Below are 25,487 nucleotides of genomic sequence, written 5' to 3' on the forward strand. Positions count from 1 at the left end.
GATATGAAATAAGAGAAAGGACTCGGAGCAGAGGAGAACTCACCTCCTTTTTCAGTGGAGACAACGTGGGTGTAACCCTCTCATTGCCACAGGATACATTAAATATAAAGAACAGAGGAAGGAAAGAGGAGGGTGGAGTTAATACGTGGACCTGAGAATATATGGAGTTGGGGCAGGGTGGCGACCCCATGGACACCGGTCCTAGAGGCTGCCCTCTGCCTTACTTGGAGGATCTCACACATGGCTCCCTCTTCCCCATCTTCCTTTCAGTGCTGCTGGAATCCCTACCGCTGTGTCCGGTTGTTGTCCTTCGTACCAGTTGCCAGGACCCAGGGATTCTATGGTTACCAAGTTACCATGGCTTGTTGCTTTTCATTCCATTCTGTACCCACAACGCCCCTTTCAAAAAGTTGTCTTTTGGTGCCTGGGTGGGAAAAGACTGAAAGATGCTCACAGGCGGGAGTGAGCTCCCGGGTCCGACAATCAGCTCCAAAAGCCCCTTTCCTTTAGGACCTTTCCCCAGGCACATCTGGATCCACCACAACACCCCTCAGGACAGCCTGGACAAAGCCTGCCACGAGATCTGGAAACGGGTACAAGGTCTGCCTGAAGAGCTCCAGTCAACGTCACCAGTCCTGCAGCCTCCCTGTCACCCAGTCTTGCCATCAGACCTCCTCAGAGGAGAGGGCAGCCGCTACCTGAAAGAGTGAGTGTTCTCCAACTATGTCAGAAAGAAGATCACTGATCAACTCCATGTGGAAACATTCACTTTCCAACACCCTTTCTGCCCTACAGTAGCTTTGGGACTCTATGTACAACCAGAGTAGGAAATCTCTCAAACTAGTTGAGATGAAACACTGTGTTTATTTTCACAGCATCAAGCCAGAGGGCAAAATTATTTCCTTTCCCTCCACACATTCATTTTCCTATGCAAAACGCCCCGTGATGCCTCGCCACATCTGTAATTCCCAAGCACAGTAAGCAGCTGCCGCATTCAGTTTCCCCACAGCAGTTTTTTTTAAATCAAAATATTTACAGTAAGAAGCAAAAGATGCTTTCAAAAAGCAAAGCAGAAAATTAAAATGTTATACTATAAACAGCTGATCTTTACAAAGGAGAGCTGAATTTGGCAGAGAAGGAAGGGAGGGGAGGAAGCACAGTTTTCAAATTTAAGAGGGACGTATTTATAGTAGTCTCCTGAAGCGGGACTGGGGGTGAGGGAGTCAAATTTGTAAACCCAGCAATTAATTAACAAAGGTTGGCAACTGTCCTAGTCTGAAAGTAAAAATGCAATAACACCATTCACAGTTTCACAGACAGGGCCCAGCCTGCTGAGATACAGTAAATAAGTAACGTTAGAAGCTCAAAGTGCTTTATAAAAGGTGAATTAGTATAATTTCCCCTTGAAAGCGAGACTGAAGGAAAGGAAATTAACAAAGGCCACACAGCCCAGGAATAGAACCCAGGCATCCAGGACTCAAACCCAGTGTCCCATCCTCACTAAGGCCATGTCTACAGTAGGCAACTATTTTGAAATTAATTAATTTGATTTAACTCTCAATTTAACAAAATTGAACTAGCATGGCCACACTATGGAAAAGCCTCAAAATTAGCGCAAGGCAGGTTTCATTAATGTGGACGTGCTACCTTGGACTTAGAGCCCCAAGAAGCAATGGGGAGTAATTAGTTTGAATTACTCTGCGGAGTAGTTATTTCGAAATACCAACACTGATACGTCCACACTACCATTATTTTGAAAAAACTATTTTGGAATTAGCGTTACTCCTGATGAAAAGCAGGAGTCCAGATTTTGAATTCTGCAGCCCGTTATTCCGAAATAACGAGCTTGGTAGTGTGGATGCTCTGCTTATAAATTTGACTTTGGAGGGGTTATTTTGAAATAAAGTCCTAGTGTAGACCAGGGCTAAATGTACTTATATCTTGAAGGAAGACTCTTGAGGCTCGTTTATCCTCTTGTGACTGCGTAAACCGGGAGTAACTCCACCAAAGTAACTCCTGGTGCATAGCTGGAGTAACTGAAAGGAGAATGCAGGCCCAAGTGTCTTTATGAACCAGATGTTCATCACATCTGTTCATGCACTCATGAGAGGGGCTCAAATGTTATGGGGAGAAGGGAAGCACCACAGCCAGCGTGGAACAGCATCAAACTACTACTAACAATCTGAACTTTAATTCCTCCCTTATGTTAGGGTACGTCTAGACTACAGGCTTTGTCGACAGATACTATCGACAAAGCCTCTGTCGACAAAGAGTGTCTGGACTACAGCCAGCTCTGTCGACAAAGCAAGCCACTTTTTCAACAGAGAGTCCCGACGCTCTCTTTTGAAAGAGCACAGCGTGGATGCAATAGCGCCTTTTGTCCACAGAACTCTGTCAACAAAAGGCGTTACTCCTTGTAGAATGAGGTTTACTGCCGTCAACAAAACTGCTGCGTCTGTCGACTTACTGTCAACAGAACTCAGCGGTAGTGTAGACGCAGGTATAGTTTTGTCGACAAAAGTCCACTTTTGTCGAAAAAACCCTGTAGTCTAGACACACCCTTAGTGACACAGACCCGTAAAGCTCCATGGAGTGGGGTGGGGTTTTTTTGGTTTTGTTTATTAGCATTGAATTTAGTGGGTTCTTCAAGGGCTGCCAACCTAGCATAATTCCTTGCCACTGGGCCATGTAACTGCCCTGAAACTATCATAATTGGGGAGATCATCCTCTTCTCTCGCCCCTTTGTCTTGTTCGGTGAAACTGTCCACAAGAGCACCAGAGCTGTGATGGGGACGTCTGAACCCACAGAAACTGGACTGAGACCCATCAAACTCGTTTCCCATGCAACGAGAGAGGCCATGGGGTCCAGTGGACAGGGCACACTAAGCTTAGGACTCAGGAGAGCTGGGTTCTACTGACACTTCTACCACTGAGCTGAGGGGTGGGCTGTGGGCAAAAGTCTTCTCCCATACCCTCCAGGTGTTGGTTTTGTCTGCTGAGGGTAGGAGCTGTCTCTTGCCCTGTATCATACGGGGTCTTGATCTTGGTGCATATACAAGTAATAACTGAACTGCCTTCAGGTAGGTTTTGGCTCCTGTTGACCAAATGCCAAGACCTGCTTTGCTCTCCTCACATGAATAAACCTCTTTGGAGTCACCACTGCTTCTCAACTGGGAGGCTGAGCAGGTGCAAACCCAGACCACAGTTTGGACACAGATCCTGGAGGTATCAGTGTTCTTATACAACTCTCAGGCAATCCAGTCGCTGGGAAGAGATTTTGTAAACCCCTCACCATCTATGCTGACAGCCCGCAAAGGCACACGAATCACCTGATTCGTCATCTGCAACAACACACGGGGCCAAGACGACTCGCAGTGACCTTGCTTGATTTCGCAAGCTTTTAATTATTTTAAAATATTGACTTATGCAAATCACTGCGAGGTTCATTTTCAATGCCTCTGGAATCTTTTGAAGCCACAGTTTCACCTTCCTGGCTTTGTGACTCGACTATTTAGACACAGGCAGATGACAAGTCACTGGAAGCAACCAGAACTCCATTACATTTTATTCATATTGTGATCACGCCTAGTGGACCCATCTGAGATCAGGCCCAGCCTCATTTTTCTAAGCTCTGGTCTATGATAGGGAGTTAAAAAAAAACCTCTTATTTTGAAATAATAAGTGGAGTGTCCACACAACCAAGCCCGTGATTTCGAAATAACGGGCTGGTAATTTCAAAATCTGTACCGCCTTCCTTGAGGAATAACGCTTATTTTGAAATAGTTATTTCAGGAGTTATTATATAATACGTTATTTTGAAATAATTTCCTAGTGTAGACATGCCCTAAGTGTTTACACACACATCTAATGACAGACAGTCCATTTCCTTGCAGAGTTTACATCTAAACAGCTGAAGCAGAGAGGAAGAATGGTTTAGTGGTTTGGGCTAGGGGTGTAAACTGTCGTTTAAAAAGCTAACCGATTTTAACTAGTTAACTGGTTTAACTGGTTAACGATGGAGCAACCCCAGTGCAACATGGTGAGCCCAGCCGAGCTGGAGAAGCCCCCGCCTGTGGCTTCCCTACTGATGCAGGCAGGGGGCTGCTCAAGCCTAGCCAGGCCTCCAATTAACCGGGTATCACTAAGGGTGAGGGTTACTGGGTATCCTTTACATCCCTAGTTCGGGCTCTAGTCTAGGATTTGGGAAACCTGGTTTCAGGTCCCTTCTCTGCCACAGATTTCATGCCTGACCTTGGGGAATCACTTAGATCCAGATACAGGCAGTCCCCGGGTTACGCGGATCCGAGTTATGTCGGATCCGCACTTACGAACGGGGCTTTTCTCGCCTTGGAGGACGCGGGCGGCAGGACCGCCCAGACGCGCCACGGTCTCCCTGGTCTGCTGGGGGGGGGGCACACTAGTGCGCCCCCTCCCCCCCAGCAGACCAGGCTTTTCTCGGGACGCCTGTGGTAGAGCAGCTGGGGCGCTGCTGGGTTGGTCCTGCAGCGCCGCTCTCTGCGCTACTGGACCAATCTGGCAGCATCCCAGCTGCTCTGCCCCAGGCGTCCCCAAGTCAGCCGCTGGTGAAACAGACCAGCGGCTGACTACAGGAAGCCCGAGGCAGAGTTGCTCTTCCCTGGGCTTCCTGGAATCAGCCGCTGATCAGTTTCAGCAGCAGCTGACTTGGGGACGCCTGAGGTTCTTAAGTTGAATCTGTATGTAAGTCAGAACTGGCGTCCAGATTCAGCCGCGGTTGAAACTGATCAGCGGCTGATTCCAGGAAGCCCGGGGCAGAGCAACTCTGCCTCGGGCTTCCTGTAGTCAGCCGCTGGTCAGTTTCAGCAGCAGCTGAATCTGGATGCCAGTTCCGACTTACATACAGATTCAACTTAAGAACAAACCTACAGTCCCTATCTTGTACGTAACCCGGGGACTGCCTGTACTCAAAGGGTCCTGAATGTCTTTGAGGATCTGGGCCTTGCTCTCTTTGTGCTTCAGTTCCCAGTCTGTAAAACGGGGATGCCCACCATGCGCCTCACAGGGGTGTCGTAAGGAGACGTCCGTTACAAGATTGCGAGGCACTCCGGCACTGTGGCGAGAGGTGCCATTCAAGTACTAGGACAGGAGAAACAAAAGCTGATCCCATTTTACAGCTGCTACAGGATGGCCCATGATGATTTTGCAGCAAGGAAAATTAGCTTGCTACCCAGCTCCCTCTACCATTCTTTGTATTTCTCTAGCAGCTTGAGGGCCCCATTGAAATAAGGGCCTTACCCTCTTGGGCAGCTGGGCTGAGAGCCAGAGCAAGGTGTAGGGAAACCCAGCTTTGTGCCCATGGAAGGGGTGGAGCCTTGAGAAGTCTGCCTTTAGCACTGCCCAGATCATGGTGCCGTCTCCCCCAAGCCATGAAACTGTGCCAATTCTCCCCGCAAGACACACACACACACACACACACACACACACACACACACACACACACACACAAGCAAGCCTGAAACTAGGTGCTGCACCGACATACGGTGATGGACAATCCCTTAAAAATTCAGACAAGTTCTCCCAGTGGCAGAGCATGGAACAGAACACGGGCCTCCCGACTTCTTGTCCCTTGCTGTAACCACTAACAACACTGCTCCCGACAGTGATAGCGACACATCCCTGGTAGCACACAAGCCTAGCAGCGGATCTTTCTCTCTGCAAAAGAATTCCTCTTTCACCTCCCTGATACACACCTTCCCTGTGTCATGGGAGCTTCCCCTACTAACAGTTCCTTGATTCTTTCCATGATCTGCTTTTTCGGGTCACTATGGTTCCTGTCCAATCCAACCTCCCTTCCCAACCCTTCGGAGATCCTTCTGGGTTTAACACTCCTACCCTCTTGGGCTCGAAGGGACATTGCTGTCCTTTAACACCTGCCAGTTTCTGCTTTGGCTCAAGGAGCTGTTTGCCTACGGAAGCTATTTTATATCTCTGCATTGGGACAGCGACAAGTGGCCATTTTCTAGCTTTTATATTTTCCCATGGAAAGTAGCCAGTGGTCTTCAAACTTCACAGTGGCACCAAGGTCACCTGGCACAGGACAGCAACAGCACGGGCAGAACCCACGATTCCTCCTGCAGAAGCACAGCGTCATTAGCCGTAGAGACTGTAGGACCACAGCAGGCAAACTGCGGCGTGAGGGTCCGTTGGGTTCTATGTGTGGCCCAAGAGACATTTTGTTCACTGTTGCCCACACGCAGGGCTGCCAGATTACACTGTTTTCCATCCACGGAGAATTTTCCTACTGGTCTTAGTAAAGTGACACACACATAAATCCACAGCCCGCGAAGGCAGGGGGCGCGCTGACTGCACACAACAGTGATGGTGAGAGCCGCGCACACCCGCTACAGCCCATCACAGCGCTGCCACGATTCCGTCAGCACAGCCGGCACATTCTAAGTGCACAAGCGCACTTCGCAAAACTACCCCATCCCGGGGGACCGTGTCGGTTCTGACAATCTTGCCGCCCACTGATATGAAGGAGGGCCGCTCATGAAACCTGCTCTCTAGCCTGGTATGCTCATCCTGGCTCTAGGATAAACAGTTGGGCAGTTCCAATTCTATCCAGCAGAGGGCAGCGGAGCACACAGGTGCTCGCCTAACCTTTATTGCACCAGTGTCAAAATCTGAATCAATATTAGGCACTGAAACAAGATGGGGCATTCTCTTCTTCTTACAAACGCTTGGGTGGCAACGCACGTTTTTTTGGATGCGCCTTCCCGCCAGTTTTACAGGAGGCCTGAAACACGGTGGTAGAGATTTGTGTTTGCATCATCATCCAGCACTAACAATTTTTCACCGATAGTTTGATTCCGGCGAATCATACTGAGTCTGCCTTTTTTCCAGTGTTATTTATACTGCATGACTGAGAGAATGGTGTACTGTGCAACAGCTGTTAAGCTGAAGGCCGAAGGCAAGCAGCCCATGCCCACTGTGCGTGAATACATATTCTTGCATGCACAGAGCCCTATAGTCCCACACAGAAAGCAGACATCCTAGCTTGTTTGCTGCTCAGAAAGTGGACGGATTGGTGGCAATTTTCTCTTAAAGATCCTAGGGACAGCGAGAGAGTCCAGTTTGACCTAAACAAACTGGAGGATTGGGCCAAAAGAAATCTGATGAGGTTCAACAAGGACAAGTGCAGAGTTCTGCCCTTGGGACGGAAGAATCCCAAGCATTGCTACAGGCTGGGGACTGACTGGCTACATGGCAGTTTGGCAGAAAGGGACCTGGGGATTACAGTGGATGAGAAGCTGGATATGAGTCAACAGGGCGCCCTTCTAGCCAAGAAGGCTAATGGCATATTAGGGTGCAGGAGGAGGAGCCTTGCTAGAAGATCTAGAGAAGCGATTATTCTCCTTTATTCGGCTCTGGTGAGACCACAACTAGAGTATTGCATCCAGTTCTGGGCCCCCCGCAACAGAAAGGATGTGGACGCATTGGAGAGGGTCCAGCAGAGGGCAACAAAATGATGAGGGGGTTGGAGCACCCGGTTTAGGAGGAGAGGCTGAGGGATTTGGGCTTATTTAGTCTGCAGAAGAGAAGAGTGAGGGGGGATTTGAGAGCAGCCTTCAACTACTTGATGGGAGGTTTCCAAAGAGGATGGAGAGAGGCTGTTCTCAGTGGTAACAGATGGCGGAGTGAGGAGTAAGGGTCTAATGTTGAAGTGTGGGGCGCTCTAGGTTGGATAGTAGGAAAAACTATTTCACTAGAAGGATGGTGAAGCGCTGGAATGGAGAGAGGTGCTGGAAACTCCATCTCTAGAGGTTCTTAGAATTCCATCTTGACAAAGCCCTGGTGGGGATGATTGAGTTGGGTTGGTCCTGCTTTGGGCAGGGGGCTGGACTCGATGACTCCTGGGGTCTCTTCCAGCCCTAGGATTCTATGATCATGATAGTGCAGATGTAACACAGAATCCGCCACCTCTGGAACTTAGTGCAGGAGCTAAAAGTCAGCTGGCTCTCCACTAAGGCTGTAGGGCAGATTCAGACGTCTCTCTGTAAGTGGTCTTAGTGTCACCAGATGGGACAGTGCCCCACACCCAAGAAGTGTGTGGGTTACACATGCTTGATTTGCCCTGGGAGAATACAACTGGAGTAAATGACTCTGCCCATTTGTGCAAAGTTACACACGGGCATTTGCAGATTTAGGGCTTCCCACCACATCTAACCCAATATCCCAGCATGGTGTCATGGGTTACAGTAATGCTGGAGATCCTGGCCATTAACGAGCATTAACAACTCTAGACTTTCTGAACAACTAGGGTTCTCAAGTCTAGTGTGCAAATTCAAGCCCATCAACTCATAATTTGCCTCCCTTGATTTCTTCCCCAGTTGCAGGTAGATATGGCAGCCTACACCAGCCCTAAACTTTTACATAATGTTCCTGAGTGCGGCTGAACAGGGTCTGCATTTCCTGCTCTAGGAGTGGATGCATTTCAGACAGGATTGAAACAGACCCCTGGACACGTGGTTCCATGCCTGTGGTTCGATTTGAACTTGCTGGGTGAAAGGCAGTACGGAAATGCAGAGTGCTGCTAACAACACCTCGCGCTACAATCAGAACGGGATTTGAATTTCCTGGGCTTCATTTGCATGTTGCCGGGCGCCGCCATTTTTAAATGTCCGCTAGTGCGGACTCCGTGCCCGCGGCTACACGCAGCACGAACTAGGTAGTTTGGAATAGGAAGCCTACCTAGTTTGTGCCGCGTGTAGCTGCGGGCACGGAGTCTGCACTAGCGGACATTTAAAAATGGCGGCGCCCGGCAACATGCAAATGAAGCCCGGGAAATTCAAATCCCGGGCTTCATTTGCAAGTTCGTATGACTACATTAACCACCCTAGTTCGAACTAGGGTGGTAGTGTAGACATACCCTTAGGGACTAAACCATGTGCCTCTATAGCATGAGCTAAAACCCAACTAGCACCTAGCTAAGGCTGTAGAGTAGACTTTATTCTGCCTCTCTCAGTGCCTGTGGGTTACAGACACAAAACTTGACAATACATAGCACTTCCACAGATCATGGAGCAAAGCATCACCCTCTTCAATTTATGGATGGACAAACTGAAGCAATGTGATGAAGTCCCAATTCCAAGGCCACAGAGCAGGTCAGTGGAGGAATGGGCACAAATGACGTCTGTTGACTCCTAGCCCAGACCTCTATCCACTGGCTGGCAACACCTTTTGGGTGCTCTCCCACTTTTAAACCTGGCTGCCAAACTTTCCGTAGTTTGGCTCTGAGAACTGATGGGCCATTTGAAGGACGCTGGAAGTAATTCTAAAGAAGGGAAAGTTTTATGGGGAAGCAGCAATACTGATAAACGGTCATACAGATCAACATGGCTTTGTAGATTTTAATGCCAGAGGAGACTGGTTTGATTATCTAGTCTAGTTTGATTATCTAGTTCTAAAGAACTAGACCAATTCACAGAGGATAGCTCTGTCAAAGACAATTAGCCAAGATGGGTTGTAAGGGCGTCTCTAGCCTCTCTTTGTCAGAGGCTGGAAATGGATGACAGGAGAGCAATCGCATGATGATTCCCTGCTCTGTTCCCCTGTTCTGTTCACTCCCCCTGGGGCATCTGGTATTGGCCACTGTCGGCAGACAGGATACTGAGCTAGATGGACCTTTGGTCTGACCAGTATGGCCGTTCTTATGTTCTACTCTGGCCTCCTGTAGAACACAGACTAGAGAATTTCACCAAAAAAATTTCGCCATCTCTTCACCCTAAGTTCTGGGAGAACTGGAGCACCTTTTTTAGAACATCACGGCCTTGTTTAAAGGCTTCAAGTCATGCAGAATCCACCACACTCTCATGTAAACTGTCCACATGGTCAATTGCACTCCCTGTTAAAAATATGAAGCTTATTTCTAAGCTGAATGTGTCGCTCAGCATCTGCCACCCACAGGAATTTCTTGCGCCTTTGTGTGCTACAATAAAGAGGCCCCTGTTCTTAGAAATCCCTCCCTCCCCATAGGTACTTACAAGACTATGATGGAGTCACCTCCTAACCTTCTCTTGGATAAACTAGAGAACTTCTTTAGTTGCTTACTGTAAGGCAGGATTCCCAGACCTTGAATCCTAGTTGTCGCTCTTAATCCTTTCTAATTTGCTCACATCCTTTCGATACCAGCACTGGCCCCAGTCTTGCGATAATAGTCTTACTCAAGTACCGTGCAGAACAGTTTTAACACCTGCCAACTTCTCCTTGGTACTCCCTCCCTAATACATCCAAGGAACACATCTGCTTTTGTCTCCCAGTGCGATGCACTGGAGCTCTGGTTCTGCCGGTTTGCCACTGTGGCTCTTAAGTGCTTTTCTGAGTCACTGCTGTCCAAAACACAGCCCTCCGCACCCCCATAAGTGTGATTTGCGTTCTTGGCTCCTTGAATGTAAAATGTAGAACCTTCGATTTAACAGTGTAAAGCCCATGTGTGAGTGAGCCTGTTGTTCACCACTTCACGATGCATTCTGGAATGACGGGGTTGATTACGAGACGGGATTTGAGTGGGGTACTGAACACCCCAAACCCTTATGCAGACGTTTACTTTTACTCACATAAGTAGCCCCACTGAGTTCAATGGCTCTACTCACATCAGGAAAACCACATGTGTTGTGGCTGCAGGATCAAAGCCCTAGACTATCCTGCAAAGGTAGCTTTGAATTGCATGGGAAGTCAGCTGTGGGGAGGAAAGCTATAAGTTTTTAAAAGATTAAATAGGCTGCCCATCACCACCTCCCCAAAAACCCTCTAACTAACCAACCAACTGTTTTTCTCATTCCCACAGTATTCCACTGAAGTTTCTTGGTTATGGAAGGAAAGAGGCAGGCACTTTGAACACTCTGATAATAGCCTAGTGATTCCATAATCAAACATAATTAGGTCAAATTGTAATTGAAGATTAAGAATTTTGGCAAGCTATTTATGTGCACGTTTATAACCCTGTTCATATCACACACACACCCCAGCCAATAAGGATGACCAGTTAAAGTAGCAGGTTACTAGTCACATTTGGTAATATGGGAGCAAACTGGTTCATTCATCATACAAGTAATGAACAGAAGGCAGGAGTATTTAGGGCAACCACACTGGAAAGAGCCACAAGGTCTTGAAAAGAAACAAATTTCTGACCATGAATGGGTTGATTTCACCACTTATGCCATCACTATATTGCAGGCTCTGTGGGGCAGGGACTGCCTTTTAGTTCTGTATTTGTACCAGGGATGTTAAAATTAGATTAATTAACTCTTTGATTAGTTGATAAGGGCGCTTCTACTTTGAAATGTAGCAAGAGCATGCCCGGCTGTTGCTACATTTCAAAAGTCAGAAATGCAACGGAGCCTTTGGTCTTTGAAATGTACGAGAATCCTAGCGGGGGCTCTTGTGCATTTCAAAAATTGAAAAGCCGCATGGAATCTGGGGCCACCAGTGGGAACTCTTGTACATTTCAAAGGTGGAACACCACCATTGCGTCCTTGTCCCCTCCCACGGAGCTGGAGCTTGGGGGAACCAGCTTTTAAGCCGGCTCCCCCCAGCACCTCTCCTCTTCCCCCCCACCTTGCTGCCTCTTTCTGATAGAGGCAGCAAGGAGGGTAGGGGGGAAGTGACTAGTCGATTAGTGTGTGGACTAGTCAATTAGTTGCGTACATCATTAATTTGTACAGCTCCTAGCACTTCAGAGTTCTGGCCCACAAATGGGACTTCTAGGTCTACTGTAACACAAAGAAATATTAACACAACATGCTAGGGCAGAATGGGTGCAAAACATTAATACTGTGACTTAGGTACATTTCACGCTCACTTTGCACTGGTGTGAATGGCTGCACAAGATGCAGGGCAATGGCAAATAGGGCCCAACAGATTTTTAAAGCATCTTGAAATTGAATGATTCATACCCTGTCATCCAGGCCCACCCTAGAGCATGAGCTTGCATCCCTGATCATCTCGGCCAATAGCGACTGATGGACCTATTCCCCATGAACTCATTGCATCACGTGGAACTCATTTTAGGACCGGGATCTTTAACTGCAGCTTGGAGCTGTGTGTCCAAGCACCTCTGGAGATCAGATCACTTTTAGGTCAAGAGTCACAGCAGTGATTTCACCTGTGCCTCAGTTTTCCATCTGTGCAGTAGGGAAAATGTGTCTGATTTAGGAGCCTACTTTGCACACCCACCATATGCAGTTTGAATAAAGAACGTGAGTGTTTAGAGAGAGAGAAAGAGATTTGTATTGCCTAGGGCAAGTGATTGTGTGTTCCCATTATACTTCAGATTCAAGGGCTCTGGTCTCAGAATGTCAGCTTGACTCTTACAGCGAAGCCAATCTCATTGCAAGCTGTGGATTAGACACAGAACTCCCCCCGCCGCACCTTGACAATACATAGCACTTCCACAAATCATGGAGCAAAGCATCACCCTCTTCAATTTATGGATGGATAAACTGAAGCAATGTGGTGAAGTCCCAATTCCAAGGCCACTTCCAGCTCTGCCATCACTGACCTCTAATCTATCCCCAATGCTTCCAGTAAACATTTGTTCTACCCCGAGTTTGACTCTCTCTGCAAAGGAGCAAGTCAGGATGCATTGGTCCCCTCAATGGGGAAGGTGGGAAAGACAATCTAGTGGATAAAAGGCTACAGGACCAACTGGGCGATATTTCCTCGCCCATCTTGTCTCTGAAATTCTAGAGACGTTATCACTACTAGCTGACAGTCTGTGATGTAACACAGGCCTACTCCATAAAGTCAAAGCAAAAATGAATGAGAACTGAGTTGGATGGTACATAAGAATGGTCCTACTTGGTCAAACCAAAGGTCCATCTAGTCCAGTGTCCTGCCTTCTGACAGTAGCCAACGCCAAGTGCACCAGAGGGAATGAACAGAAAAGGGAAGCATCAAGTGATTGCTCTCCTGTCACCTATTCTCTGCTTCTGACAAATAGAGGATAGGGACACCATTCCTACCCATCCTGGTTAATAACTATTGATGAACTTATCATCCATGAACTTATCTTGTTCTTTTTTCAACCCTGTTAAAGTCCTGTCCTTATAACATCATCTCACAAGGAGTTCCACAGGTAACAGGCTGCCAGGCCTAGTAGTGATGAAGCCTGATATTCTAAATAAAAACAAAACTTTCAGTCATGCTTCTGGATGTTTCCACCACTTCACACTGAGCCCACAGAAATTCTTGGCTTCAGAGTGGCACTTAGAGTGCCAATCCTAGAATTTTATTATAACGATTACCACGTGCACTACTGTAGTACCTACAAGTCCCAGGCATGCACCAGGATCCCATTGTGCCAGACGCTGTACAAACACAGAATAAAAACATAGCCCTTGCCTCTCTCTTTGATTTGAGGCACATCGTTTAATACACTTGTGCCTCAGTTTCCCATCTATGCAGTGGGGCAAGTATGTCTCTACGTCACATAGGTGCCGAAAGGGTAAAAATTCATTAGCAATTATGAAGTGTTCTGAAATTATAGTGATGCGGGCCATATAAGTACAGTCACACAACCAGGAGCGGCCTGAGGCGGGCTGCGGCAGCTGGCGCCCCCGCCTGCACGGCCGTCAATGGGCCATAAATGGGGTGACATCATCAGGCACCCCATGATGTCATCATCAGGCACCATTGAAGGCGGCGCCTTAAGTCACAGGCTGCCCTTGCACACAAGATAAACTTCTGTGGAACTTTATCTGGAGTAGTGCTTTCTGTCTTCCCCAATTGTGACAATTTCAAATTTCAGTTAAAAGGGGGAGGGGTAATTCTCTCTCCCCATTTTTCATCTGGCTATCCTAAAACACCCACTGCTCAGGCCAGGTGGACCAATGCTGAACTGAACTAGGCTGCAGACATAGTGAGTTCGGCACTAATTCATACGCCCCTCTGGTCGACCGTATGTCATCTTCCTAGAAAAGACAAGGCTTGGATTTCACTGTGCAGCAGAAATAGATGTATAGATCCAGAACTTACTTTTTTTCAACACCTCTCTCAGAGTAATTCTTCGCCCTCCCACAACGCGCTTCATCCAAGTTGTCTGCCGCTATCCTTGTGGAATGTGCATTAACGGTGTTAGATTTCTCTCTTTCATGTAGATCGTTGGAACAGAACTGTGTCAAGGACGAGATTTCCCTTCTGGTGGAACAGGAGTACTTGAGCCTTACCCAGGAGAACATTAGCAAGACAGAAATGCCAGGCTTAGAAGGAGGGGAAAAAACCGCCTTGACTTTAAATCAGAGTTCTTCAAACAACAGCCTTCTCCTGCTTTCCGATAGGGACCAGTTGCTAGAGGAAACAGAAGCAGTAGAAAGCATGTACAGAGCAATGATGGGGAGCAAAGAAAGGGAGATGAAACTAAGATCTCTCTGCGACTCTCAGCTTTCTACAAAATCCACCATCACGGGGATTTTGCGCCCCGCAAAAAGCACATGCAAGACTGCTAAAGGGGTGGACAGTGGTAACCCAGGGGCTTCCAACAAAGACAGCAGTAAGTCACTGGCGCAGTGTCCAATGAAACACACAGAGCCTGCCAAAGCGCCAGATAACCCAATGGCAGTAGAGGAAACCAGGCTGACCAAGGACTACAAAGGACTGCAAAATCACATGATGAGTTCACCCATCCATAAGGAGAGCGCAGGGATGCTACCACCTTCCACAACAGCAGAAAGCCAAGCGATGGGGCAGAAGAAGCAGCTCCCAGTATTTGCCAAGATCTGTTCAAAACCTGATCCTGACTCAGTTACCGAGGGACTTCAGAACACAGGTATGTGTGGGTGGGGGAAGAGCAATTGAGGTGGAGGGACGGAATTAAATGCAGCCGGCTTTGTATGGGAAGGGACCTCCTGGGTCACATTCATTCTTCTGTGATTACAGACCACAGCTGTTCAGTTAAGGTCATAATTCAAAATGATCTGGGCAAGCTGGAGAAATGGTCTGAGGTAAACAGGATGAAGTTCAACGAGGACAAATGCAAAGTGCTCCACTTAGGAAGGAACAATCCGTTTCACACACAGAATGGGAAGCGACTGTCTAGGAAGGAGTCCTGCAGAAAGGGATCTAGGGGGCACAGGGGACCACAAGCTAAATAGGAGTCAACAGTGTGACACTGTTGCAAAAAAAAGGAAACTTCATTCTGGGATGTATAAATAGGAGTGTTGTAAGCAAAACACAAGAAGTCGTTCTTCCGCTCTACTCTGCGCTGATTAGGCCTCAATTGGAGTATGGTCCAGTTCTGGGCACCACACTTCAAGAAAGACTTGGAGACGGTCCAAAGAAGAGCGACAAAAATGATTAAAGGTCTAGAAAACATTACCTGTGAGGAAAGACTGAAATACCTGGGTGATTAGTTTGGAAAAGAGAAGACTGAGAGGGGACATGACAGCAGTTTTCAAGTACCTAAAAAGTGTTGCAAGAAGGGGGGTGGGAAATTGTTCTCCTTGACCTCTGATGACCAAACAAGGAGCAATGGGCTTAAATTGCAGCAAGGGATGTTTAGGTTGGACATTAGGAAAAAGTTCCTAACTGTCAGGGTGGAATAAATTGCCTAGGGAGATTGTGGAGTCTCCATCACTGGAGATATTTAAGAGCAGGTTAGATAGACTCTCTCAGGGATGATCTAGATGGTGCTTGGTCCTGCCATGAGGGCAGGGGACTGGACTTGATGACCTTGTGAGATCCTTTCCAGTTCTAGTGTTCTATGATTCAGTGGTTCTTAACCTGATCCTCATTTCCATATCAGGATCAACTCCCAGGATACTCCCTGTCATCTGGCAGGGATCTATGCAATACCCTTCTCCCACTCAACAATATGGTAGGGTGGCCCTAATACTGAGAAACCATTGATTGGTGGATATGGGTGGTAGCTTTTTAAAGAAGCCAACTTGAACACCTGTGTGGAATTGTCTTCAGCTCTGCAGCACACCAGGCCAGCCAAGCTAGGAATAAATCTTGCAGGTGTCTTTTTCCTTATGTATCAGCCAGGGTACAATTTTCAAGGCAGGCTAACCTGAGACAATCAAGGAGCTTAGTTTACTGCCAAGGGAAAACAACAGGAATCTTTCTATTGACTTCAACAAGCATTGATTAGGCCCATAATGTATTATCTCCCACACTGTGAAGGGAGAGCTGGCTCCCATTGGCCCAAGGTTTCCCAAATTAATTCAAATATTTTGGGGTAGCCATAGTTTGTTCAAGACCCAACCTAAGACATCTTAAAAGAGGCCAGAAAATACTGAGCTTCCATCCTCTGGAATGCCCTATAAGATCTCTCAGAATGGGCACTGATCATCAATTGTCTATTTTGAAAATTTTGGCCCAGGTGTATTGCAACCGAGAGATGCTAAAAAGTTCAGTGCAAACTAAAAGCTAGTCAGTTTTTTTCCTAACCTTAAAGAGGTTTGAATGTAGTGCTAAGGGTCTTGTTCCATTTTTACTCTGTCTGAACCTTTTCATTCATCCTTATGACTCAGACAAATTTAATTCCAAGTCTAGTAGTGAGTGGGTGGATAGCAGCGTTCCCTGTAAGCCAAGCGCTTAGGCGGCAATGAAAGACAGATTCAAATGCCACCAAGCTGATTAACACCCACAGTGCCCATAGCTGGCAACATGTGTTTCAATTAGTGATTCACTTCTACGCATTCCTTGGTGCGTGTAACAAAATTTATTCCACACAGGGATGGAAAAAATTAAAGGGAACACTGGTGGACAGGCCTACTAATTAGAGAATTTAAAGGGTTGAATTTGGGTCTCAATACACTGGAAATAGCCAAGATCTTAAGTAAATTTAGTTTTGTGGGCAAAGCACACTCTTTTAAGTTTGGCCAATCTACACAGGCAAAGAAAAGCACAGTGTGTCTGTTCAATAATGTGTTTAACCCTCTTCTATTTTACAGTAACTACGGCAGCGTCAGATAAGAACAATCTCAAATACAATGGGAATGTTTTCACCCCGCGTTTTTCTACCACTTCAGCGACTACACCCTTAAACCAGCCAGTGTGGCTCAGTCTAAACTATCCTCCGCCCCCCGTCTTTCCAAATCATTCCAACTTTCCACAGTTCCAGGTAAGATAAAAATAAGCCTATCCCTTCTTATTTGACATTGCAGGCTCGTCTAGACGACATTCCTCTGTCGAAAGAGGAATGTAAATGAGCCCGATCGAACGTGCAAATGAAGCGTGGATTTAAATATCCCATGCTTCATTTACATATTCACGTCTGAGCGCTTTTTTGAAAAAGGGTTTTTTGAAAGTGAAAGTGCAGTCTAGATACAGTTCTTTCGAGGAAAAAAAACCCTTTTTCAAAAGATCCCGTACTCCTAATTTTTTCAGGAGTACGGGGTCTTTTGAAAAAGGGTGGGGTTTTTTTTGAAAGAACCACATCTAGACTGAGCTTTCACTTTTGAAAAACTCTTTTTCGAAACAGCGATCAGACGGGAATATGCAAATGAAGCATGGGATATTTAAATCCGCGCTTCATTTGCAGGTTCAATCGGGCTCATTTACATTCCTCTTTCGACAGAGGAATGTCGTCTAGATGAGCCTTGTCAGATCTAAATCTGGCAAGCAAGAGTTGGCAAGCACCACTGCTCCAACACCTACTTTTTTGCTTTGTACCGTTGGAAAGATCGGAAAGCAACTGGAGCGCTCTCCAACTCGGAGTGCTTCCAAAATAAAGGGGAAGAAATTTGGGTGGCAAGCAAAACATACAAAGAACAAGCTGCCAAATGCATCGGGGTGCTTGTGCGTCACGGGGAGAGAGCTGACTTTATGAGACACAGAGTCATGGCTGACTGTTCTCTGAACCCATTCTTAGGTTAACCCCAGTTTACATTTGCTAGGATCCCCAAATGGATTTTTGAGGCAACTGCCATGTTTAAAGACAATGATGCCGAAACTGGGGTTCCCTGGACAGCCTTCGTTTAGCTTCCTTGCGTGTATACATGACTAGATTTAGCCAGTGCTGCTGGGTCCTTACCTCAAACCATTTTTGGTTTTCTTCATTTAAATCATAGCGCTGGGGTGGGGCTGGGGAGAGGGGTTCAGTAGCAGGCTGCCCTGGGGAGAGAGGACAACCCCAGCCCTCTCTCACTGCAGCAGCGTGGGGCCAGGTGCGAAGCACCTCTCCATGGCCGCTGCAGCTCCAGTAGGCACAGCTGGGTGAGGGGTACATGGTCCCTGGCTGGGGCAGATCCAGATCCAGGTTTGTCTGCCCCCTGTGCTCCCGCGCTAGAGTGAGGAATGCAGCAAACTGTGCACTTTCCCCCGGCTCCCTGACAAAGGGGAAAAGCCAGCAATGCTCCCGTATGAATTGGGAGAGCTTCAGCCCCTTCTCCACCCCCGCAATTCCTAAAAGCTGCTTTGGGGGTGGGAGGCTCAGAATTGGGCAGTCTCAGAGTTAGGGCACACCACCAGCCAGTCAGCCCCTTTTGCCTGCCTGGTGATTCTGTCTCTTTTCTGTAGGATTTCATGAGACACAGTCCCATCCAGGCACATGCCATTTTCCTGGCACAACCAAACCCTGACCTTGCTCTTCAGTTATGATAAGAGGAAGCTGAATTTGGTGGTGCTAGCTGCTGCCATTTAGAAGGAATTCTTGAACAGCCAGACATCCAGACAAACTCACAAACGTATAGTAGGTGGCACAGTCTTTAATTCCGTGATCACTGATTATTTTCCCACAGGACCCCTTCCTCATTCAGTTCACGATGCTCTCTCAATGAGCAGCTAAGCAATATGTTGGTTTTCTCCTCGTGCTGTGTGCCATCCGAGACTTTATTTACTGCCCACTTCCATAGTCCAAATCTGAAGCCAGAATTATTACCTTCCTCAGGGGCTTTCTTATTGCACTCGCCACCATAATATCTAGGCGCCACACAAACATGAATGAATTTCTTTTCACAATATCCCCATAAGATCTGGGAGGGATTATGATGGGGGAACTGTGGCACGGAGCTAAAGATAAAAATGATCCATTCATTTTGACTGCCCAGTTTGAGACCCCCTAAAACTTGATACTTCTGAGCACTTGGAACTAAATAGCTCATCAAAGCACAACTCCCACTGACTTTAACCAGCACCTCTATGATTCAATACCAGGGTCTGAGGTCCAGCATCCAGAAAATGAGGGACACACAATTGGCAACCATTGCTGAAAAATTTAAGTGACTTGACTGGCATCCCGTAGGAATTCTATGGCAGAGGCAAGGCTATAACCTAATTTTCCAAGCTGACATTTGACTACTTTAACCACGAGGTTCCTCTTCCTGAAATCCCTTGCCTCATTCAATACGTATGAACAATATTTTGAATGTATCAGCATTTTCTAGCGGGGAGAAAATGTTCCGCTGGAAGCAAATGCATTGCATTGTACTCTTTTCCTGTCTCTTCACACGTGGAATAGTTTCTTCAGTCACGTCCCACCTTCCACCAATCTCATCTCTGAATTTTTCATATTCTCAGCACGTTCCCTGTTCAATCAAACTCTAGATCCCAACCTAGCCCCATGCCAAAGTCTTATCATCCCTCTGCTTTGTTCGCACTCCCTCATTTTTCTCTAGAGATCTTGCCATGTCTAGCTATTTCTTTCAGGGCAAAAAGGAAAGAGCTTGGATTGCACCCGGCTCTTTTTCTCTGCACTGAACTGTGCCCTTTTGGCATGGAGAGCAGTCGGCCATTCTACAGAGACTAAGTCACTCAGGGCAGAAAGATGCATCTGTTACCCCATGAGCTGAGCCTGCTCTAGCAATCCCACCCACTTGGACATGCAGCTACACATTTAAGGTGAGATTTTCAAAGCTGCCTACAGAAGTTAGGTGCCTGTCTCCCATGGAAAGTCAGGGTATGTCTACACTACAGAGTTTTTTCAGAAAAATGGCCTTTTTTTCTGAAAAAACTTGAGTTATGTCCACACTATAATTGTGTTCTTTCGAAAGAAAATCAAAACAGAGGGGGTTTTCTGACATTGCTAATCCTCATTCTACAAGGAAAAGAGCTCTTTTGGAAAAAGGCATGTGTGGATGGGGAAGAGGGAGTTCTTTTGAAAGAAGAGGTGGCCACTCCGTCCATAGTAATCACATCTTAAATGTGAGATTGCTTCCATTCAGTGTGGACGCTATCATTTGAAAAAGCAAATGGCTTTTTCAATGTGCTTTTGCAGTGTATTGCAGTGAACTCCCTTGATCTCCCAAGGTGGGAATTCCGTGGAAAGTCAAGCTAAGGTACATCGACTCCAGCTATGCTATTCACATAGCTGGAATTGTGTATCTTAATTCTACTTTCTCCTGTAATGTGACCTGGCCTTAGTTGACTCTGAAAATCTCACCTGTATGATTAAGTCCTATTGACTGGCCTTAACTAACCCTATTATTTTGTGGGTGCACTTTGGCACTCTCTAATCCACTACAGTTATAGGGTATGTCTACACTACCCTCCTAGTTCGAACTAGGAGGGTAATGTAGGCATACCGCACTTGCAAATGAAGCCCGGGATTTGAATTTCCCGGGCTTCATTTGCATAAGCGGGGAGCCGCCATTTTTAAAACCCCGCTGGTTCGAACCCCGTGCCGCGCGGCTACACGGGGCACGAACTAGGTAGTTCGAACTAGGCTTCCTAGTTCGAACTACCGTTACTCCTCATTTCATTTCTGCATGCTCTTAATTAACCCTTCACTCTTTGAGGTCAATGTGAAGTTGAGCTCGTTACAAAATAGGATGGAAAATGCAGAACCTACACTAGAGATCTGTAATGTAGAGAAGAGATCTAGATTTGTGGAGTCAAAAAGAGCAGAAAGGAATTAACTAAATTCAGCTGAACTCCACTCCCTGGGGCAAATAACACGCTTTTGAAAAGACAAAGGAAACGGAAAATATTGCACAACAGAAGACCCAGTCTGACTGTTTTAAAGTCATGTCTTATGTATTTCAACAGGGCTTGTATCAGCCAAGAGCACGGATCCCCTATCAACAGACGTTACACCCTCCCTTAGGATGCTATTCCAGACAGGTGTGTCGAAATGGTTATAAATACTCTTTCATTTGCAGAACACAGATGCTAAGCACAGCGAATTAGACAGAGCTGTTTGTCATGTGGCATAACTGACTTTGGTCTCTTTGTAAAGAAAGATTTGGGGACCAGGTCTTCAGATGTGTAAATCAGCATTGCTCGAAGGAGGATCATCAGCTGACATTAGCTAATGGCCTGCCCCCCAACCTCTAATCAAAATGTAGCCAGTTATATATGTTTAGTGTTAAGTTAGGGCAGTCCTTTTTTTTCTTTGTAAAGGACGGTACAATCGGCGTCATGCAATGGTGCGTTTCTATTGTGAGTTAATTTAGGACTCAGAACCCTGGATGAGCTGCAGCGAGATAAGCTATGACAGAAAGAGGCACCACAGAGAGCTGGGATGGCTTGGGATGTCCCCAGGAGAGCTGAGTTCATGTGTATCACTGCAGCTCTTCCGGGCAGACCCAAACTGATTTCTCAAGTTGGGGAGGGAGTGAGGAGAGGGGAGAAAAGCTAAAATATTCATTAGGGAAAGAGCTAAAGTGCTCTCACTTTGAAAGGGCAGCAGTCCTGGAGAATTCGGGTGTCCTGCAATATCATCCCAGAGGGGGAAAAAAGAAAGTCGTGTATTTACCCAGTGTTGCTCAGGTCCTTAATGAGGGTCTTTGAGCACGGGGCTGAGAATGTAGGGATGCAGAATTCAGGGGTGGGGGTGAGGAGGAGCTCTGGGATGGGGACTGTGTGTGTGTGTGTAGGAGGTGTCAGAGTGGTTAAACACTGGAATAAATTGTCTAGGGGGGTTGTGGAATCTCCATCACTAGAGATATTTAAGAGCAGGTTAGACAGACACCTGTCAGGGATGATCAAGACAGTGCTTGGTCCTGCCATGAGGGCAGGGAACTGGACTTGATGACCTCTCGAGGTCCCTCCCAGTTGTAGTGTTCTATGATTGCCTCTGGGGGGAGGGGCATAACATTTTAACAGATTGACAAGGGGTCCGTATACACGAAAGGTTGGGAACCACCGGTCTAGGAGATCATTTACTTTTCAGCGAACACACGCCTGTCCTAGACAGTCTGAGCGATGCTCTGACACCTCCCACCTTTTACTTCCAAAGAGTTTGCAAGACTTTAAAAAAGGAGGCAGGTACTTTTGTTTGAAAAGGAACCAAGCCAGCCAGTAAATTAGCCAGTACACTAGCCAATCCCCTATGAGCATGCTCTTCAAGGAGGCTTTTGAGGCACAATACACAGCAGCTTTTTCCTCTCCCATTTCTGATCTACAATGGGGTGGCAGGAAGGGGAACGCTACCTCCCCCTTTGATCAACATTTAAGATCTGGGTATATGACATAGCAGACCTTCCTGCAGCCCTCTCCCCCAAAAGGGATATGGCCACCTAGGCTGAATACCCAGCATCAGATCTGAATGACCTCACCCTTTCTTTGTGCGATAAACATTAGCACTTAGGACAAGATGCTCTTGTTGGGTTTGATATCCTTGGCATGTTTTGAGCCATTGATAAGGCTTCTCTAGGAATTCACACACACACACACACACACACACACACACACACACACACACACACACACACAATAGCCGATTGTTTCTGCAGTTGATTGTCATAATGTCATAAGCATCTTGGGGGCTAGATTTTTGGGAGGTGCTAGGCACCCTTTCAACACTTGTGAGATCTGTTGGAGCTGAAGGTTTCATTCATCTGGTCAAAAAATGGTGATGGGGTGGGGGAAATATAATTTTTTCCCCCCAAAATCCTCGTTTTATCAAAGTTGGAAAATTCACTAAGAGAAAACCAACAAAACAAAATTCCAACAAACCCAGTCATTTTAAAAGAGGGGATGTCATGGAATACTTTCCCTTTTTAAATACACTTGAACCTCTTTCATCCGGCAACCCTGTGAAATGGGGTTTGCTGGGTTAAGGATTTTGCCAGGCCAAGGAAGGAGTGAAGGGAGAGCCACTACTCCTCTCCCGCCGGCTAGCATCTGTCACGGGTGTTCCTGAATTTGAGACACCCAGAGTACGGAGGTTACAGTGTATAATTTTTGTATTTCAAAATTTGAAATATTTCATCCATCTCAAGTTCCAACTGCAACCTGCATATCAGGTTGTAAAGGTTTTTATTTCACCAACTTCTTGCTCTTTGTTTCTTTACCCTCTGTAGGTAACTCCATACAACCCACAGCAGATTTTCCGGTCACCTTACACCCCTTTATTGAACTATGTCCCTCTGGTCCAGCCCGGTTATTCATACCAGCAGAGGAACCCATCCAAACCATCTAGCAGCGTACGTGATCCACCAGCAATGGCGGGTGATGGGCCGCAGTACCATTTTTCTCATTCATATGGGTACGTCCACACTGATGTGTGGTCTAGTTCTCATACCATGGGAGGGTTCGGTGAGTTACAGTAAAGCTCCATGAAGCTACTGGAACTAGCTGGAAAATGGGATTTCTGACATTTCAAACAGCTTTTAACACTGAATCAGAACAAAAAAAGTCAACATTTTCAAGAGAACAGAATTTCCAAAGAAGATTGATCTGGAAACATGTATTGAGATCATGTTCAATTGTTTTATTTCTGTAAAGTTGGAACATTATATACTGTAGAAAATTCAATATGAGACCAAACAAATGAAATGAAAATCAAACCCAAATGTTTTACTTGATCTAAAAAAAGTCAAAATGATTCATTTAAATACTGGGCCATCAGGAACATTGAGTATGGCCATGTTCCTGAAAAGTGTTTCGATTTCATCATACCTATAGCATCCAACAGAAAACTGCTTGATCTGTTCCACCCCGGCCGTCACTGCATGTTCTAAGATGAGTTGTCTTCCAGATGCAAAACCATTCATCTTGAGTCTGAATGGCTTAGCTTAAATAAAGGGAAAGTCGTAAGAACATCATAAAAGAGAGCACGGTGTATGCGTGTTTGCAACATCAACCCTGCCTTGCAAAAATGATAGCTTTCCTTATAGAGAGGCAGATTTAGAAATGCAGAGGGTCACTACTAGGAGAACAAAAGATTAATGGTCACATAGCAATGTCCATAAAAATAATGACCAATGTTAAAGTGGAGGTGGACGTTTTCTGAATTTCTAGGACTTTTTCAATGTATGATACAGTGGTGTGACTCTCTGCACGGGCTCGGTACAAGTTTTTAAAGTCAGGGTGGAGGATAGGACAAAATTAGGGGAGACTTTTGTGAAAAAATATTCTCCCCATTTTTCAAGAGAGGGGCAATCTAAATGTTTTGAATTTCCTTTGTTTGTAGAATTTATGAAGCCTAGCAAGGGCTAGTAACCCAGATCCACAAGTACCTAAAAGGGTGTTACAACGAGGAGTGAGAATAATTATTCTCCTTAATGTCTGAGAATAGGACAAGCAGCAATGAGATTAAATTACAGGGAGGGAGGTTTAGCTTGGACATTAGGAAAAACTTCAGTCAGGGTGGTTAGCCTGGAATAAATTGCCTAGGGAGGTTGTGAAATCTCCATCTTTGGAGATATGTAAGGGCAAGTTAAACAAACACCTGTCAGGGATGGTCTAGATGGTGCTTGGTCCTGTTGTGAGGACAGGGGACTGGATTTGATGAGCTTTTGAGGTTCCTTCTAGTTCTAATGTTCTGTGATTCTATGAAACCTAAACTCCCTGGTGGACTTGTACCGAGCCCGTGCAGAGAGTCACACCACTGCATTTTCACTGCTATTGTTATCCTTAGTTTTACAAATCCAGCCCTAAGAGACATAGGGCTTCCATAGATAGTTTTCTCTCCCCGCCCTGCACACTGCCCCACTGTTGTTACAAACAAGTGGTCCTCTCGCATTTTAACCATTGTGTCTGAGGTACATATACCATAAATAAAATGAAATGTAACTGATATACAGACTCATGAGAGTTTTAAAGGGATTTAGATGTTTAATAATGCAGATGGGATTTTCAAAAGCATCTAGCTGCACCTTTAGGCATCTAAATACCTTTAAAAATCTGGCCCTTAATTGAAGATTTCCTCCTTTTACAAACAAAAAGCTCAAGGGGGGGGGGGGGGGGAGGAAACATGGTGCAGGAAATGAAACTGGATTTAATGTGAATGTTTTTCAGGTTTAGTTCTACGCCTGGTGGATCTGTGAGGACAAACCCATATTTCTCTGCCAATGGGAGCGGTATAAACTTTTAGATCATCTGAATTTTTTGATGCATTGTTCAGAGACCACGAAGCTTCAGTCGCTGTTACGAATTCTGAGGTCAAATAAGGACTGATTTCGTATTTCCCACAGCGCAGATTTCTGTCTACAATGAGCCTACATGACTTATGTGTTAAGAAAAAGCTACACAACAATTCATCCAAAAGAGGAGAGTTTTGTTTAGCGGAACCAAATGAGATTTTTTTTTGTAAGATGGAGAGAAATAATAAAAAAATATTTTAT

At 46.1% G+C, this 25,487-nt stretch overlaps 1 protein-coding gene across 4 annotated transcripts; it reads left to right on the forward strand.

Annotated features, from left to right (window-relative positions):
• The first annotated feature begins 383 nt into the window (after positions 1-383).
• C26H1orf94 (chromosome 26 C1orf94 homolog) lies at positions 384-25,487 on the forward strand. 4 transcript variants are annotated; one of them, XM_006133793.4, is made up of 6 exons: positions 385-706; positions 14,136-14,803; positions 16,932-17,101; positions 20,965-21,039; positions 23,223-23,407; positions 25,162-25,486. In XM_006133793.4, the coding sequence occupies exons 1-6, from the start codon at positions 447-449 to the stop codon at positions 25,235-25,237; spliced, it is 1,434 nt and encodes a 477-aa protein (XP_006133855.2). In that variant the 5' UTR covers positions 385-446; the 3' UTR covers positions 25,238-25,486. The 4 variants fall into 4 exon arrangements, with proteins under 4 accessions (XP_075764898.2, XP_006133855.2, XP_025045775.2 ...); XM_025189990.3 differs by having other exon boundaries at positions 23,223-23,345; XM_075908783.2 differs by lacking the exon at positions 20,965-21,039 and having other exon boundaries at positions 384-706; positions 23,223-23,345; positions 25,162-25,487.

The sequence above is a fragment of the Pelodiscus sinensis genome, chromosome 26 (genome assembly GCF_052426305.1).
Source record: "Pelodiscus sinensis isolate ZL-2025 chromosome 26, ASM5242630v1, whole genome shotgun sequence".
NCBI lineage: Eukaryota > Metazoa > Chordata > Testudines > Trionychidae > Pelodiscus > Pelodiscus sinensis.